Source organism: Aythya ferina, assembly GCF_964211825.1.
Source record: "Aythya ferina genome assembly, chromosome: 1".
NCBI lineage: Eukaryota > Metazoa > Chordata > Aves > Anseriformes > Anatidae > Aythya > Aythya ferina.
The window spans coordinates 75923817-75936493 of record NC_140296.1 but is presented as its reverse complement, the minus strand read 5'-3'; the positions used below and the strand labels follow the sequence as shown (position 1 = coordinate 75936493).

Genomic DNA, 12677 nt, shown 5'->3' with positions numbered 1-12677 from the left:
TTTTTCTCATTGGAGTATTCTGAGGGCAGTCAGATGGCAGGATACTGCTCTGACCTCATTCATTTTGTCGTTCCTTCCTTTGAAGTGTCTGAGCTAAAATGCCCATCAATAATGCCTTTTCTGGTGGCAGGAGATGCTGGGTCCAAAGTGAAAGTATTCTGGTCTGTCCTGAATGAGTATTGAAACAGAACAGCTGCCAGACAAAACATCAAATGCTGGAGCCTACTTACAGTGTGAGTAAAGACATCCCTGTAGAAACATTGAACAAGCCTCTCTGAAATATAGCATCTTGGTAATTCCTTCCATGCATATCAAATATTTTGCTTTACAACATGCAAGGAGGGTGGTCCAGCAATACAGTCAGCATGAACTTGATCCTGGTCCTCATCTCAAGCTTGTGGCAAGATTCTGGATATGCTGGTTTAGATATAGTCTTTGTGGCTGTGCAACATTGAAAGAAGAATTGGGAAAAGGCAAAGGTAGGGAAATCCTGTCAGCACTGGGAATCACTGACAAAGTCCCAGTGAGATTAAAAGGTTGCCCATTGTGTTTTTACACCACTTATACCTCTGTAAGTCATGGCTAAATCTATCACATAGTTAGGAGAGCTGTAAAATAGGAATGATCATGGGATTGGGCTCCAATGTACACTAACTCACCACAAGATGAACAACACTCTGGATTTTATTAAACTTCCTGACTTAAATGATATTTTATAAGGTATCCTTCAAATTACTCTGTATACAGCACATTGTGGATTTTGAAGGGCTAAAAGTTGGATCTGAAATACCAGTATATGTATTTTTAACAAATGTTTGAGTGGTGTTTTGCATTCCTGAAGTATGTAACCTCTGTGAATAATGGTTTTATTACATTTTCAGGCTTTGTTGCCAGTAAGAAAAATGTTTAACTTTTAAAACACTTTTTTTTTTTTTTTTTTTTTTTACATTAGTGATACAGGTGGACAGCTGTTCTGAGATATAGCCTGTATGTGTTCATGCTTGTTTTTGAATAGTATAAATGTAGACTCATCCAAACTAATACTATATGTAAGAGAAACAAATAATACAAACACATGTCAAATGACATGAATTGTATGTCAAAGGCCTTTCTTTTTGGTTCAGTAAGTATCTTTCTACTGTTAACAGAAAGATTAGGTGTTATTGACTCCCTGGTAATTTCCAGGTTCATCTGTCTAACAAAGGAAGAAAAAAGGTTTCTGAATGTGAGTTTAAATTTATGTTTCAGCCACAGTAAATACTCTTAAAGATTTTTCTTGATGCTAATGCTGTGAAGCTTGACTCCTGTTTGCAGAGTTTGAATATAAACTCACTGTATATCCATTATATTAGAGGTTGAAGGTGAAGAAAGGATAATATGATACTTGAAATAAAGTGGTTTTGCTAACAGACCAGGGAACATTGTCTATTTATATGGGAATAGTGGCTAAATCTCTGCTGAGTTTACTCCATAGCTTGATGAAATAGCTTCTTGCTTGGGAAGACAATGTGCCCATCTAATCTTGAGGCTAGTCAGTGAGGAGAAGATTTAACTTTCTGTAGTTTAGAGTAATACTTTTGACATTGGTCTGTGATCCAGTGACATGGTGTTAAATATTATTAGGAACCTAGATTCAGTAAGGCAGAAAATAGGATGGCATATATATAAGTGAGGCAATTGGCTTGTACAGTAAGAAATGCTGAAAATGTTTCTTGTAATCTAACCATGGCTTGGCATGACCTTGCTTTGACACCAAGGCTCAATGACACAATCTTATCCTCAGGAGAAGTGGATTTTTAAAGCCTGTTATTAACTTCCTATGGGCCAAACAAACAACTGGAGAAGAACTAGGGTCATTTGTGGATGTTTATTTCTTTCTCTTCCTGACACTTTCCCCCACTGACTCTTCCTAGTGCCTGGAGCCCTGCAAAGAATCCTGGGATTTGAAGAAAAACCATTGCCAAAGCTTCTGTGAGGTATGTCAGCCCAAGGGCACTCTTTCGCACTTTGTTCTAGCTGTCTCTTTCACTGAAATTATTAGAGGTGTTAGCTTTAAGGAGACAGCTAACAAACATGGGATTTTTTATAGCATTCAGCTTCATTTGAATGGATACACATATAACTATTTAGCCATATAATGTTTGAGTAAAAAAATTATATATTTTTTTTTTCCTGATCTCAACTTGAAGTTTGAAGTGTTATTCAGTCACGCTTACGTAATTTCTCTGAGAAAGTGCTGTTAAAACCCTCCTATAAACTGCTACTTCTCCCACATTCCTCCTTTCTTTTCCAGCCGTGTGGAGGAAAAAGAGTAAGAGCATCTTTGTTTAAAAGACAAAATGTCACAAGTGTGGAAATCTTTGTGCGGGGTCACTAGAAAAGGTTGGCCTTTCTATATGTGAAAGTCAGTCTGATTTTTCAAAGAATATATCCCCAGGAGTAACTGGATTCAGAGGGCAGGCATCAGAATGCTTAGTTCTTCAGGAATAAGTCTTTGGGAAACTGTTTATGCATAGTGTTTCAGAATAACCTTGTGAATAAACAAGCTTAGATCAGTTAAACTCACACACAAGAGAAAATTTATTGGATTTGAAACATAGCTTCTGCTGAGTTGGTGGAAGTCACATGTTACAATCCTTAACAGATTTTTAGTACAAAGTGAAAACATCATCCCAGTAGAAAGTTGATTTATTGTAACCAAATCAATATAAAGATACACCTTTATTCAAATTATTTAACGTGTGTGTTTATGAAGATTTTCAGCCTTTCCTGCGAAAAATTAAAATGATCTTAACTGATTGTGCCCTGAACTGATTTGACTCATTCCTTATCATTGTGAGCACTCTTCTGCTGGTAGAAGAGCATGTGTTATGTTTAAACAAATTAAATATCATGAAGATGATTAGGAAAAGCTGTCATTTCCACTAACAAAACTAATTTTTAGATCCAAATAACTACATGTAAGTAGGGAATAAGGGGTTACTAGTCTCTTTAGCTATGTTAGAAGAACAAGAATTTCTCATGAAAACCAATCCTTGTATGTGTTCTTTAACCAGAATCAGTTGCTGTTTCCTTATATAACAAAACTCTAGGGTAGTGTAATAAGGCAGTTTTAGTGGATTTAATTTATGTCATCCTCATATATCACTTCTCACTAAGGCTGTATGTTTCCAGATATGGGTGTAAATATGTATAAATTTGGTTTAAAAGAAAAACATTTGTAGAACACTGTTCTATTGTAGTTGAAAACAGTGAGCATCCCTCTTTGATTAGTGTTTTGTGGTTGAAGCTAAATTTAGAACTTCAAAAGCCAGTAATGAAGAGCAGCACATTTAGCAGCTAACTGAAAAATGAGCTGTGAAATAGGGTGAGGAAGAGAAGCCTTGAGGATGTATTATGCCTTAGGGAGCTATAAAGTTTTTAATTAAGTAGCTGCAAATTTGTGATGTTTTAGGATTTGAAATTTGCTTCACACACACAGACACACACACACAGGGATAATTTTCCTTTCCTCCAAACTCACGTATGCTCCACAGACATTATTTGATTGAACTGAACCAGGCTGTTTTCACTTGAGAGTGTTGCAATCTTTTTTGTATTCTTTATAAAATCTGGAAGCAAAATTTTAGCTTTTTATTTTCCAAGGTCTTGCATTGTATGCAATTTCTTACCTACCAAATAAGTATACTAGTGTTAGAGGAGGAACCTTGCAGCTTACCTGTCTCCTTTTTTTTTTTTTTTTTTTTTTTTTTTTCCTTCTCATAATTATAATTTTCTGCTTGCTGGTTTAGCTTCTTAGGTGACTAAGTGGAATCAGGTATAGCCCAACAGGAAGAAAAGTAGGAGTGCATGTCCGAGGAACATTTGGGTCAATAGGAGAGAAAAGTGGACCGCTCATTTTGGCAGTTTACACTGGTTAAGCTGTATCACCAAATGCATCCTTAAGAGTTGGATAAAAAAAAAATATCTGGATGACTCTATAGGATGAAGTGTGAGAGGTAACTTAGTGGTATGTTCCTGGACTTTGGAGTATAAACCGACACATACTCAGTGAACCACCTGGGCCTCCTTAATAGAGAAACGTCGTTCTCATTTTGCCAGAAATACGATAATGGTATAAATTAGAAAGTATAATATTTGAATATGGGAGAAAACATTGAAGCCACGTGAATAATTGGATGGAGAGTAGGTTATAGTTTTTGTGTAAGCTTAAGAATATGTTCGTCAGATCTTTCTGAGTAGATGACTTTTGGTTCCTCTAAAATGGGAAGAAAGCATATAGATAACTCCAGTTACATGGTTTGCTTACCTACAGTTCCACCAATAATTTTGAGGGATTTACCGTACCTGGTTTTGCACCAAACTAAATAAAGCACCAGCTAAAAGAGGAGATGAAATCCCTGTGTCACACAGAATGACGTGGGGTACTAGAAGCTGTTTTTAATAATGTTGGAAATGAACGTTGCAAACCTCTGAATAGTACATATATAGTACATAAAATGTCTATGTTTTGAAACAATGTCTCCTATAGCTAGAGCCTGATTTCACAAAGGTAACATTTGTTTTCATTTTTCAGAAATACATTTAAGAGTTATTTTAATCTGTATTTTCTGCTGATCATTGTATAAGAAATTTTATTCCAGTACCATGAAGAGTTATACAGTTATTAACATTTTAGCAAGAACATAAAGATGCTCTTCTCTTAGCCAACTCAGTTCAAACTGAGTATAAGTATAATCTAGGAAGATTTTACTTACTTATCTAGAGTGGCATTACATGAGATGCTGTGGGTAAAGTCTTGTGAAGTACAAAGGGAGGAATGTGGGACAGTCAGAAAAAAAAATAAAAGAAAAAGAAAAAAAATGAAAGACCATTTGACCATTACTTTCCTTTGTTCTGAGATTTATTATTATTATTTTTTTTTCCCAAATCTGTTGTTGAGCAACTTTGTTGCCAAGCAGTGTGAGGAAAACAAGGGAAAGCTGGCAGATGTAAACAGCTTTATTCCATTAAAGATGGTGGTCTTACTTGAGGGAATACATAATTCTGTGTTTGGAATGCTTTTTTAGAAGCAACGAATATATAAATCTTTAGGGATAGTCTTGCAAAAGCTGAAAATCTGTGTTTTTCTTTAGGAGGTCTTGGAAAATGTACAACATTTTTTCTTCCCCCCCCCGCCTTTTTTTTTTTAATTATTTTTCCACTGCTGAAAACCTTATACAATTCCTTTGTTTTCACTTTAGCCTCTTTTCCCCAAGAAGAATTATGAATGCCTAACTAGCTGCGAATTCCTTAAGTACATCCTGTCTGTGAAGCAAGGGGACTGCCCAGCACCTGAGAAGGCCAGTGGTTTTGCAGCTGCCTGTGTTGAAAGCTGTGAAGCAGATAGTGAATGTTCTGGCGTGAAGAAATGCTGTTCCAATGGATGTGGTCACACATGCCAAGTTCCAAAAAATCTGTACAAAGGTAGAGATTATTATTAATATATACTCATACTAGGCTAATAACTTCAGGCCATAGTTTCATAGTCTCCTAGAAAACCATGACTTTTACGTCATGAGAGTTTGTATGGAGGTGAAGACCTTGAGGGAGCTGTGACTGGATACAGAAAGGATGGATGGATAGAAAAATGTTGCTTGAATTACTGATTTTTATTTTTATTTTTTCCTTATGAAGGTCATATCTGAAAATCTATGGAATGTAAACATGGCTATTATGAATCATCTTAAGTAGAATGAACTTGCCAGTTTAGGTGAAATCTCACTTAATTTGATGCAGATGAGAAAGAATGCAGCAGGAAAATATTTAATGATAAATAGTTCAAGTCATATTAATCACAAATGACATTTATGATTATAAGCCAAGTAGGTAGGACTACCAAATAGGAAGTGTGAGATAATAAGGTAAAGAACAAATCAATGCAGTATATTGGTGTTCTTAATGACCTAAGAGTAAAATAGTGACAAATGATAGTGTCCACATATATATTACTGTATTACTTACATCTAGGGCACCATGAATTATTCAGAAGTTTTTAATTGCCTTGATTTGAGTCCTGAGATTCTATGAAAAAAGGTTTTCCTTTCTATCCATCAGCAAGAACATATAGATTAAAGAATGATTTGTGCTTAGACAAATTCCAGATTCTAATTTCTTATGATTAAATTAAAAATAAATAATAATAATAATAATAATAAAAAGTATTTATATGGAAATACTTTTAAAATGTGCTTCTATCACACAGTAATGACCATGTGTGAACCACACAAATTCTTGTTACACAGAATTTGAATATTTTGTTAGAAATCCATTCTCCTACTTTAGTGATAAAAAATAAATACTAATCAGTTATGCTCCTGATAGCTTGGGCTCTCCACGGAGATCCTAATCAGCAGAAGACTGAGCTAAGCTCCAGGCTTAGATCTGAATCCAGTTTTATTTCCATCTGCGGAGCCCCATTTGTTTGCAACCTTGAAAACACTGGGGATGAATATGTTTGAGTGAGGTCAGAATTGTTGCCCTTTCCTGGGGTATAAACCTGCTAACAGCATTTGAAATAGAACAGACTATAGTGATTTTATGTATGTTTGATAACAATAAATATCAGGTCTGTTTTGAAGTTGGAAGTGAAATATGTGAAAGAGACGGTGATTTGTTTCTAAGTTCATTCCATTAACTGAAATGTTGATCCTTGTTTTTGAATGTCCCTAGTGATGAGAATGTATGTCAGAAGTAATGCGCTTTGACTTTTGAAACCTGGGTTTGAATATACAGGGTTGGCCATCAGGAAACAGTCTAATTTACTTAAAAAAGCGAAGAAAATTTGATGTAGAAGTCATAGAGGTTGAGTAAGCATAACACTGATGAAGATGCTACTTGAAATACTTTGAACAGCAGGCACTGTGATCCAGATTTCCAATATAGAAGGGAAATTCTCTTGCTTCCAAGAAACTTCAGAGCAGCTTTGTAAAATTGTAAGGGATTAATACACTGTCATCCACGCCACCTTTTAGAATAAAAATTATTAAAAAGGGATTATTTACTTCTTTCTTTCATCTTCTTCAGAAAATTGAATAGTGATAAACTCAGCATTTGTGTTGCATGTGTAATGGTTTACACGGTCGGGCTCCATACCACAATTACAAAATTGCATACTGCAGGGCATTCCAGTAAATGTGACAGCTGGAAAAGGTAAAAACAAAACTAGCAAACAAACAAACAAAACCAGATGGCATGCTTTTGGAGAGGATACAAGATCTGACAGGATATGATATGCTGTATAACTGCATACTGCAAAGTCTAATATTGCTCAACCTAATTATATAGAAACAGAATTAATCTTCTCTAAGATCTTATCACCTATCTGCAGGAGGTGCTTGCTTGTAAGAGCATATATGTCTTGCAAAGGAAGGACAACCCAATGCAGTACTGACTTCTCAGCTGATGAATTCAGCTAATTAGCCTCTTCAACCTGTCTTTCTGCAACAAAGGACAAATAGAAGCTGAGCAGGCTTGCTATTCATTTCCTCCAGGGGTAAATGACCTTCCTGTCACTAAGGAAGAGCAAACTCTGCAAGCATGACTAAGATCTAGTGAATAAGTTTAGTACTTATTCTTATCGTTTTGACAGCACTCACAGCTAGAAAATGAACTCAGATTGAATCTAAAGAGTCTACATAAGTTGCTAGAGTTGCACTGTTGATCAAGCTCTAGAGATGAAAGTTACAACAGCAGATATAAAATACTCATCTGATTTAACTGGATTTGCCCTCTAGTACTGAGTACTAAAGCTGAATTCTAAAATAATATTAATATAAATACACTTGCACAGAAGTCACGTATTGAAAATGTCATTGGATTGAATGTACTTGTTTTCCCAATTGTTTATTGGCTTGCATTCAGTATAGAGCTCAAATTGACATATCATTATATATTTATTTATTTATCTATTTATCTATTTATTTATTTATTTCATCCCTGTTAGGAGTATTGCTACTCAGTTATGTAGTCTTCAAATTTTTGTTTCCCTTTGCTGGTGATATGAAATTTTCTGTCCTACTCATCTGTCACATCTACTTCCTTTACGTTGTCTGAATTAGTAAAGGACTTCAGAAAGTGTTTGTCCTTTCTCTATGGCCTACCTCTTCTTTTTTTTTTTTCCCTATGTGCATATAATGAAGTTATAAATTAACAGCAAGTATATAAAGTAAATTTGCTACTTGAAAGATGTAAGTGCGAGGAATATATCTGCTTAGAAATAAGCTTAAAAACACAGAACAAAAAGGAAGAAAAACTGATGTCTAACGTTTGATCACATTCACTTTGTCCAAATACACATATGCATCCCTAAGAAATGATGTGGACATGTATCTTTTTTTCCACACTCTGTTGTATACTGCTGAAAAATTACCTATGACCTTTTTCTTGTTCAGCAGTTAGTGGTCTCTCCAGTGTGAGAGAACACCAACTTCTGTGAACTTTCCAGGCCCCCTTTTTAAAAAAAGTTTCAGGGTTAGGCTGTCTAAACCAGCCTAACCAATTTTGTCTGGAACATGTTAGGGAGCAATTAATAAAGCAGATCAAACTGCAGATATGAGCAAAGTGAATTGTGAAGAGAATGTTGTGCCATGTAAAGGCTATGATGGTATGACAGTGTCATAATTGGATAGTTGGAGCCAGAACAGTCAACCAAAATTTAAAGGCTTTTTTCATGTTTCATGAAAAATAGTTTTGTATTAAAACAATTGTGTACAGTTTTAGAGGTGTTCATTTCTGAGTCTTCGAACAACTGCGTTTAGAATTGTACTGGTGACGTAGGTGTAACCTTTACTGTCTGAAACCCTTCCATAGAAGCTTCCTATGGAAGCTTCCTATATTTAAAATACAGATTCTTATGATGGAACAGCGTGCATTTATTTTTCATAGCACATAGCATGTGTGATTTGAAAGATACCTTTAGAAATGTTTTTTTCCTGAGCTCTGGTACTGCACATATATGAGAGTCAGTGATTTGAATTCTTAAAACACTACAGACTTCAGAGAACTAATTTGTCCCAGCATGATGAAAGGACTGACAATTTACGTAATAAAAAGCACATTGAAGAATGATTGGATCTACACATCTGGATATGAAATTGATGATGCTGGTTCTACAAAAGTGTTTCAAAATGCACTTGTGCGATGCTCTAGTCATTTATGCTGCTGCAATCCATCTGCACACAATTACATAACACCAGAGAGGCTGAGTAACTTGCAATCAAGTGAATCCAACTGCCCCTAATGCAGAGCAGATGGAAGTTTTCTTAACATGCAAATTGAAGAATTATTGTACATTATAATTAAAGAAGGATTTTCAAATATAGAAATTGGAACTGACATGATCTGTGATGTTTGTTACACTAGGCTAAGGCATCTGGCTGTGGAATGATATCCAGAGTTTAAACTGTGGTGTTAACCAGAGTGGATTTTACTCAGGTTAATTTCAGGTTTCTTCAATGGTTAAAATATTGATTTTTATTGACTTGTAGCTAATCACTTAATCAGATTTGGAAGACATCTTAGAATATGAAAGCAGTTTGTTTACCTGCTTGGTACTCCAGCCATCTATGACAGACTGAGTAGAAACATTTATATTACAATTAATAGAACCAGTGCATACAGATGGACTTGTTGGCCCCCACTGAAATGGTGAAATAACACAAATTCATACAATAACTTGGTAAGAAGATTGTATGTCAGCATAAAAGTCTTATCTGTGACAAAATGATGCACAATCAACTATATGAGCTCCTAATAACTATCTAGGGAAAAATATCTAACACTTGATGTGTTGATTTAATCAAAAGATGCCAAATTGGAGGAGTTGTTTTTTCTTTCAAGCTACTGCAAATATTTTCCAAAAGGCAGTGTTATCAGGAGTACGAAAAACAGGAATAACTGTCCTTCAGTGACACGTAATGAGAAATTACCATTACATTTTATAAAGAACTTATTTTTCCCTGTAGTGTAGAAGCACTTGGAATTACCTTTCTTAGATCTTTAGGGAAGAGTGGAGAGTGACATATCATACAGTATGGCTGCAAGCTGCTCAGGAGAAGGCAAGCAGCATACTTGGATACATCAGACTAATGTAAAATGTATTAGATAATCCTGTTACTCTAGACTACACCAGTAAAGGCTTAGCTGAGGTCTGTGGCCAGTTTTAGGCATGACTTTGGAGAAGAGCTGTGTCCAATGGGAGAATCTCCACAGGAGAACTGCAAGAATTGCTGAATGACACTGTGGATATTTTATCATTAGATTTGTTTAAAGAAAAATTAGGTGAAAATCTGAATGACAGGTATAGATAGCTGCTTGGGATCAAAGGGTCTTTGTCCATCTTATCAAAGTATATCTGGAAACTCTGAGATAAGTTTTAGCTCACAACTTTCAGATTCTTAGTACCTTTAGTTTTTAAATTAAATAAATAATTGTAAGGATTTTTTTTTTAACAAATTTTAGTGTTGGCAGAGGTAGGCTTGTTGTGAACACTTCTGAATGCACATACTTATCAGCCTACCTATTTCCCCACTTTTACTCTTCCATTTGACAAACCATCTTTTTTATTAGTATATATATTTTTTAATACAGCTTCACCTACAGATGGTTTTATCTTGTTTTGTAAATTATTCAAATACTTTTGTTTGTATGTTCCTATTGCAGGTGTTCCACTGAAACCCCGGAAAGAGTTAAAATTCATAGAACTGCAATCTGGAGACCTGGAGGTGAAGTGGTCTTCAAAATTCAATATTTCCATTGAGCCTGTGATCTATGTTGTTCAGAGGAGGTGGAATCAAGGAATCCATCCTAGTGAGGATGACGCTACTAACTGGCAAACAGTGGCACAGGTCAGTTCTTGGTAAAATGTTAAGAATCCCTAGATTACAGACAATGATCTGAAGTTCCTCATAAGGTCAAAGAGTTAGGTCACTTTGTAAGTAAGGAGGTTGATACAGAGTGACCCCTTTCTAGGCTCTCTCTCTAAGTCACAAGCTAACCACAGGCGGGATCTTGCTCCAATGCTCAATGAGCTATTTTCCAGACTTATTCGGCAAAAATCAACTTTATTTATTTATTTATTTATTTATTTATTTATTTCAACAAATATTTAGACTTACAGTTTTTCTGTTATAGAAACATCAAATGTTTTTGATATGTATAGAAAATGACATCATTAGAGATGTGTGAATATATTAGTAAAGAAGTAAATATTTCTTTCCTTGTCCCCTCAAAAAATAATACTCAGAGGTCTATATTTTCAAAATGAGTTTATTTTGTAGGTTTGTCCTCCACAGATAAAGATCTATAGATCGAGCTGGAGGCTTGATTTTCACAAGACAATGAGTGGTACTTTCTTGTAAGTACATACTTGTGATCTATTCAGATGCGAGTTCCAAAAAGCCATGAATCTCTTGAAAAATGTAGAGTTAGATAGCAAAATAGGAAGGAAGCATATGAGAGACATAGTCCTTTTGAAGTCAGTGTGCATGGTCTCCAAGGCATGGCTTGGGTCTTAGCAAAATGCTAAGAAATATAATTGATAAAAAATTTTCATTCAATTTTTAAAATCAAGAGTGTTAAGACTAAAACCTTTATTCTTTGTAAAGTCATTTTCTTAGATGTTGCTCTCCCAGTTCAGAAAAGCGCATGATGTCATGCTCTTATCACTCAGTGCAGTCCAGGCTGAAAATGTAAGATTCATGAGCAAATGTTTCTTAATGAGAAGCAGCCAACAGAGCATAAATTTTCACTTAGTTCCTTCCCAGTTTCAATCTGTTTTTTAACATGCTGACAGTTCACCTGTATGGCAGAGTTCCAGTCGTTTATCTTCAATACTTCACCCTCATCCCTGCTGACAAGAAAAGCAAAATGCTGATTTTCAAAAGACCTGCAAAATGTCATTATAGCTAGGAAAAGGGAAAGAGGGAATAAATAGAATCATCCACAAAATAAAGTAAAGGTTTGAAGTTCTGTGGCAATCTGTGTCCATTCTACATTCAGATTGTGTAGGAAAAAGGTATCTTAAAATAATGTGAAGCTTGTGAAACTGAACACTCAAAAGTGAAGTTGTTAGCTTTAGTGCAGTACTACAGGGGACAGTCACAATGTTAGAGTCTTGCTCAGGAAAAATGACCTTCAACTAAGCCTGGCATGAAACCCAACCTATGCAATTGCATCCAAACGAACATGCACACCCTCACATCTGATAAAGTTGTAGCGACGTATTTATTGTCTCAGTTGATATGCAGGTCTTCAGTCTGCATTCTCCATATTCAGCAAAAATATAAATAAATAAAAATTTAAAAAGTGCCTTTTCTACTAGGAAAATAATAGAAAACATAAGCCAGATGTCAATTGCTCGTCACAGTTATCATGCTATGTATATGTGCTAGGCTGTAGAAACACAGTTCTTGCTGGTGGGTCTAGACTGCAAAGGTAGCAGCACACTGCTGTGCTTTTTCTCATCCCAGAAATAGACCTCATGCCCGTTTCTGGAAGCAAGCAATATGTACAGTAGTGGAGCATATATGAGTCTCTTCCATCTCACAGGGATGTACAGGAGAGAGGGTTTTAGAAATGTGTTCCTGTGCAAGAATGGTAAGAATCCTGTCAGTTGTCTTTCCTGAGGGTCTGTCACA

At 35.5% G+C, this 12677-nt stretch overlaps 1 protein-coding gene across 2 annotated transcripts in view; it reads left to right on the top strand.

Annotated features, from left to right (window-relative positions):
* ANOS1 (anosmin 1) overlaps window positions 1-12677 on the top strand; it is a 136992-nt gene that overhangs the window by 71685 nt on the left and 52630 nt on the right. For both annotated transcript variants that reach the window (XM_084519075.1, XM_084519074.1), the window contains exons 3-5: window positions 1914-1976; window positions 5244-5466; window positions 10702-10886. In XM_084519075.1, coding sequence (XP_084375201.1) covers window positions 1914-1976; window positions 5244-5466; window positions 10702-10886 — 471 coding nt within the window. The remainder of the gene's footprint in view (window positions 1-1913; window positions 1977-5243; window positions 5467-10701; window positions 10887-12677) is intronic.